General features: G+C 36.3%; 1 protein-coding gene across 1 annotated transcript; it reads right to left on the bottom strand.

Moving 5' to 3' along the window:
* Positions 1 to 5068: 5068 nt before the first annotated feature.
* LOC145109678 (nudix hydrolase 1-like) lies at positions 5069 to 5976 on the bottom strand. Its single transcript, XM_079046867.1, has 2 exons — positions 5784 to 5976; positions 5069 to 5468 (listed from the first exon to the last, which is right to left on the bottom strand). The coding sequence occupies exons 1-2, from the start codon at positions 5911 to 5913 to the stop codon at positions 5173 to 5175; spliced, it is 426 nt and encodes a 141-aa protein (XP_078902993.1). The 5' UTR covers positions 5914 to 5976; the 3' UTR covers positions 5069 to 5172.
* Positions 5977 to 6344: the final 368 nt, after the last annotated feature.

Here is a 6344-nt window from a genome sequence, read left to right on the forward strand (position 1 = left end):
TATAATTCATTGAATATACTACCAAAATCAACAAATTATAATCTAAATTCATTTACAAATTGTAAATTAAACGTTGGAAAAAACCGCGTGTAAATCCGACTTAAAACGAATAAGTTATGAATGTTTAAAAATTTTCACAGATTACAATTTTTTTTAAATCGGGTCCAACCGGTTCTAAACTCGGTAAAAAACCGGACCGGACCGGTTTTGATGGATTCCTAGAACCGAGAACTGGCCCGGGGGTCCAAAAAAATGGTCCGGTCTGGTCCGGTTCACCGGTCCCGTCCGGTCCACCGGTCCAAATGTTCACCCCTACCTAAAATAGTCGACAAAACCTGTAACATCCGGATTCCCAGGTATCGTATTTTAGTTATTTATTTTGGGTTTTATGGAGGGACTCGGCGAGTAGACGCTCAGACTTGCCGAGTAGGATCGCGAGTTCTTGACTGGATTAATGACCGGACTCGACGAGTAGATACGTGGACTCGGTGAGTCTGCGCTGTAAAGTGAAACCCTAAATCCCCGGGCCTGTGCCCTATTTAAAGGCCTTTATGGCCTCCATTTGCGGCCAATCCACCCCAGAGAAACCCTAGAGAGAGCAGTGAGAGAGTTGAGAGCAAGAAGAGGCTAATACATCACTTTTGGTGTAGTTTTGCTAGAAGGAAGAAGGAAACACCCATCTAGAGCGTGAAGGGAGCTTGAATCTGGGCTAATCATCTTGAGAGTTCATCTCTGGAGGTATAATCCCTTCTATTTCGTGTTGATATGATAGATTTCATGATTTTAGGGTTTTTACCTCCATTTTATGTAAGATCTAGTGAGTATGAGGCCCCCTTTGTGTTAATAGCATCAGATCTGGACCATGAGAGGTCCATAGAGTCACTATCCCTCAGCTTTATGCAAGCAAATGAAAGATTGGGGACTAGGTTGCAATTTTTAGAGTTATTTCTCCATTTATGACTTGTTGTGGGTTGCATGCACGTAAAGGTTGCACCTTTACGTGACATTTGAACATTTGAAGGGTAGATCTGATAGTTAGGGATGCAGATCTGACCTTAGGAGGTTATTTGAGGATGAACATGGAGGCAACTCGCCGAGTCCATAAGTGGACTCGACGAGTCGAGTCGGGGTTGCCCCGCGATTCGTGACAGGTGTAACCCGTCGAGTGGAAGGATGACTCGACGAGCCAAGAGAGGCTGAAAGGATTCAGAGGACCCGCATGGACTCGCCAAGTCGCCCTTGTGCACTCGACGAGTCGGGTCAAAGTTGACCGTTGACTTTCGTTGACTTTAGGGTTCTGGTCAAGACTGATTCAGGAGAGTTCAGGGAAGGGTAGAATGACCTTCTACCCAATCTGTAGAGATGAGATCATGAGTGAATATTGATCGGGGATGTTATTTGAATAATATGAGGAGGCTAAGTCGAGACGTTGAGTACGAGAGTTTATCCGATTTCATTGAGGTGAGTCTTCTTACTATACATTACCTAGAGTGGTATTTATGTGTAGACCAGAGGGTCTTGTATGCTATGTGTATATATATGAGTTATGTGCATTGTGTTGTATGCATGCTATGTGTTGAACAGACCGGGCCGGAAGGCCCAACGATATAGACCGGACCGAAGGGTCCAACAACACAGACTGGACCGAAGGGTCCGACGAGCTATGACCGGACCAGAGGGTCCAACGAGCTACGAGACTGGAGGGTCCCGCTGAGACACATCGACCGGAGGGTCGTATTGTAGCCTCGAGTGGCGTATGTGTTGCATGTGGTATTTTGGGGAACTCACTAAGCATTTATGCTTACAGTTGTTGTGTTATGTGTTTCAGGTACTAGCGAGGATCGCGGGAAGGCGCCGACATGATCCGTACACACTGAGAGGATTTATGTATTTGAGGATCTTGGGATTTGTTTATTGAGATAACATGTGTTACATTGGATTACTATGATATTTTATGAATGAGAGTGTGTTTTAAAAATGAAAAATTGTTTTGGAAATTTATTGTTACAAAACCGTAGATCATCAAAGACACCTACTAATTTCGGGAAAGGTCTATGATTTTGAGGTACATTATAAAAAAAAATCATTTTTTACAACGAAACCGTAGGTGATTTATTCACCTACGGTATGCTCTCAAAAAAACTATTGTTTGTTGTGCGTATGAACATGAAGAATGAAATCGTAGATAAGTACTGCCATCTACTATTTCTTTAGAAAACCTACTATTTCGTTCTTGGCATTTAATTTTTTTTCAATCAAACAACCGAATCAACCCAAATAACATACCATATAATCAAACTATATCAATATACAAGGTCGAAACAAAATATATATATATATATATATATATATATATATATATATATATATATATATATATATATTACGCAAACCGTAGATACGGTATGTCATCTACGGTGTACAAACTACTAATGTACAATTTGTGCATTGTCATCTTGTACATCGTAGGTGGCATACGACATCTACGGTTTCCATATATTTTTTTTTCCTTTTTAAAATATATATATATATATATATATATATATATATATATATATATATATATATATATATATATACTCACAACTATTAGATTCCATAGTAATGATAAAAAAAAATGAAAATTTTCAACTTTATATATTATAGGCTAATGGGCCCTGATACCGTAGATGGGCTCCAAAACAGTAGCCCATTATCCATAAACCGTAGTTCATTTAATTCGTCTATGACGAAACCGTAATTTTAAGAGGAAACCGTAGGTTTCGGTAATTATCTAATGTTTTCGTTGGCTATTTTTTGCTATTAAGTGAAAAGTAATTAGGTAATTTTGCTAGTTTTGTCATTTTGTTATAAAATAAAGGGTTTTTTTTTCTCATATATGTTAACTTTGGGTTCAAAAACATTCAAATTATATTATATTATATTATATATATATATATATATATATATATATATATATATATATATATATATATATTAAATCCAAAGGAGCTTAGGAATAGTATCTTTTTAGGCTTTAGGTTTTTGTCACAAAAGTTTACTGAATTTGACACTTTTAGTCCCTAAAGTCAAAATTTTTACATTTTTGCTTTTTAATTAAGTTTTTGTGCCATAAGGTTTTTGCCACAAATCTTTAATGACTTTGACACTTTTAGTCCTTGCAGTCAAAAGTTTTACATTTTGGTGTTTTTGCCACAAATCTTTAATGAATTTGACACTTTTTGTCCTTGTAGTCAAAACTTTTACATTTTGACATAAAAAACACAGAAAACTTCATTTAAAATATTGCCACCATATTTTCCCAACTTTGACAACTTTAACATTATTGCCACAACATTTTTGGATTTTCTCCACCAATGTCCCTTCTTTTCGTTGTACACTTTTGACATCTAATTTTAGGGGTTGTCGACTTTCTCCCCTATTTATGGTGATTTACAATTTCAGCACATATTTTTTAAAATTGGCCGATTTTTTCCATATTACCCCAAAAGCGGCGTAGCCGCGGGTTCTTTACTAGTTATATATATATATATATATATATATATATATATATATATATATATATATATATATATATATATATAAATCCAAAGGAGCTTAGGAATAGTACCTTTTTAGGCTTTAGGTTTTTGCCACAAAAATTTACTGAATTTGACACTTTTAGTCCCTAAAGTCTAAATTTTTACATTTTTGCCTTTTAATTAAGTTTTTGTGCCTTAAGGTTTTTGCCACAAATCTTTAATGATTTTGACACTTTTAGTCCTTGCAGTCAAAGGTTTTACATTTTGGTGTTTTTGCCACAAATCTTTAATGAATTTGACACTTTTCGTCATTGTAGTCAAAACTTTTACATTTTGACATAAAAAACACAGAAAACTTCCTTTAAAATTTTGCCACCATATTTTCCCAACTTTGACAACTTTAACATTATTGCCACAACATTTTTGGATTTTCTCCACCAATGTCCTTTCTTTTCGTTGTACACTTTTGACATCTAATTTTAGGGGTTGTCGACTTTCTCCCATATTTATGGTGATTTACAATTTCAGCACATATTTTTTAAAGTTTGCCGATTTTTTCCATATTACCCCAAAAGCGGCGTAGCCGCGGGTTCTTTACTAGTATATATTAAATCCAAAGGAGCTTAGGAATAGTATTCTTTTAGGCTTTAGGATTTTGCCACAAAAGTTTGCTGAACTTGACACTTTTAGTCCCTAAAGTCAAATTTTTACATTTTTGCCTTTTGATTAAGTTTTTGTGCCTTAAGGTTTTTGCCACAAATCTTTAATGACTTTGACACTTTTAGTCCTTATATTCAAAGGTATTACATTTTGGTGTTTTTGCCACAATTCTTTAATGAATTTGACACTTTTTGTCCTTGTAGTCAAAAGTTTTACATTTTGACATAAAAAACACAAAAAAACCTCCTTCAAAATTTTGCCAACATATTTTCTCAACGTTAACAACTTTAATATTATTGCCACAACATTTTGGATTTTCTCCACCAGTGTCCTTTTTTTTCGTTGTACACTTTTGACATCTAATTTTAGGAGTTGTCGACTTTCTTCCCTATTTATGGTGATTTACAATTTCAGCACATATCTTTTAAAGTTTGTCGATTTTTTCCATATTACCCCAAAAGCGGCATAGCCGCTGGTTCTTTACTAGTTATATAATCAAACCACATACTCCGTTGATAAAATTCAACGACCATAGGGTCTTGACTTTTATAATCAATCGTAGTCGTTAATTTTTCGATCAAACGGTCAAAAACTCTTGGTTGTTAATACCATCAACTTTTCGATCACCATGCTACCATGGTGGTGGTGGTGACCATATCTTAATTACATGTCCATTTCGAATAGAACTTATGGTTTACTCTGTTGATAAGCTTTGTAAAATTAAGCTGCATATCGATCATACAAAACCAAGTTTGATTTTGTTTCTTCATGGAATTAGATGTGCCTCGGATCACACATTCTCTCTCTAACTATTGTTTTTGTATGATTTTGGCGTGACAATCAAAGTGTTATTCAAATTAAGATCACCAATTAACATATGAAGCATATTGAGATCAATCAGAGTGTTATTCAAAATCAATTACACAAGCAACAAGCTTTATCATTATGCTAAAAAGATGCATACATCAAGTGAGATAACCAAAATCCTTCATCACTTGGATTCCGTAGGGAAAGGATTGAAGCCACCATCCAGCATTTTTCTGAGTGGTCCAAACATCGGTTCAGGGAGATTCTTCAAGTCATGCCAAACCCAACCTTCACACTTATCAGGCTCGAGGTTTTGAGGTGTTTGTTCAGGGTCTGAAAGATGTGCACGCATGAAAACAGCAACAAGATGCACTTTATCAGAAAGGACGAAACTGTTGGCTGTTAAAAACTCTATGTTCTTGATCTCTAGTCCTGTTTCCTCCTTTACCTCTCTTGCTGCACATTCCTCAAAGCTTTCACCTGTGATTCCGTATGTTTATCAATCGTTACCCTGCTTTACAGATTGTTCACATACATAACTATATCTATATGCAATTGATTTATCGGCGTTGAATCCAGCGACTTTCTCCGATTATCGTTACGATTTGAGGGGGAAAAGTTATCAGAAGTTAAGAAAAGGTTATATGGAATATATCCTCATAATGTTTCAAAATCAAAGGTTGATTTCCATTTCGTTTTCGAAACAAAGGTCAAATGAGAATATAGCAAAACAGGGGGTAACAGTGATGAGCATTAGGGTAAAGCGTGATTAGGGGTTAAAGGAGGAGAACTGACCGAACTCAAGGTGGCCGCCGGGGAGGGCATAGGTGTAGGCACCAATAGAAGAGGAGCGGCGACGCCCGAAAAGTATCTCATCATTCTTCAATATAAACACAGCAACGCCAATTTCCGGCGCCGGCGACATCGTTCCGTTCTCTAAAGGTCCAACTATTTTGACTCACAAAGGGAATTTTATGAATACCAAATCGCACACTCATTTTGAATATCTTGACCACGACAAAGTTAATACTTTAAAATATACTATTTTCAGGTTCTTATCGGTTATAGGGCCGGTCCATGGGCCTGTGCGACTGCCCCGGACCCACAAATGTCAAGGTTTCAATATTTAACTTGTTTTATTGGTTATATACTTATATATCAACAACACATTACTTTTTAGCCTGTTCAAAGCCCAATACTCTAATCAGCCACTAATCCAAAAGATGGAGCGTGAGACAGCCCTATCAAAAATACCCGATATCCGAATTACCCGTCCGATTTTTTCGGATATCAGATAAATCGGGTCGGGTAAATCGGGTAAATTTTTTCGGATAATCGGATAACCCGATTTTTTTT

The sequence above is a fragment of the Lactuca virosa genome, chromosome 4, assembly GCF_052849685.1.
Source record: "Lactuca virosa cultivar CGN04683 chromosome 4, Lactuca_virosa_CGN04683_v6, whole genome shotgun sequence".
NCBI classification, from domain to species: Eukaryota; Viridiplantae; Streptophyta; class Magnoliopsida; order Asterales; family Asteraceae; genus Lactuca; species Lactuca virosa.

What these genes read in the sequence shown, in the direction of transcription:
- LOC145109678 (XM_079046867.1), bottom strand. Translation starts at nt 5,913, where the DNA reads ATGTCGCCGGCGCCGGAAATTGGCGTTGCTGTGTTTATATTGAAGAAT. An exon ending in CGGCGGCCACCTTGAGTTCG is followed by an intron (nt 5,469 to 5,783) that starts GTCAGTTCTCCT and finishes ACGGAATCACAG; the next exon opens with GTGAAAGCTTTGAGGAATGT.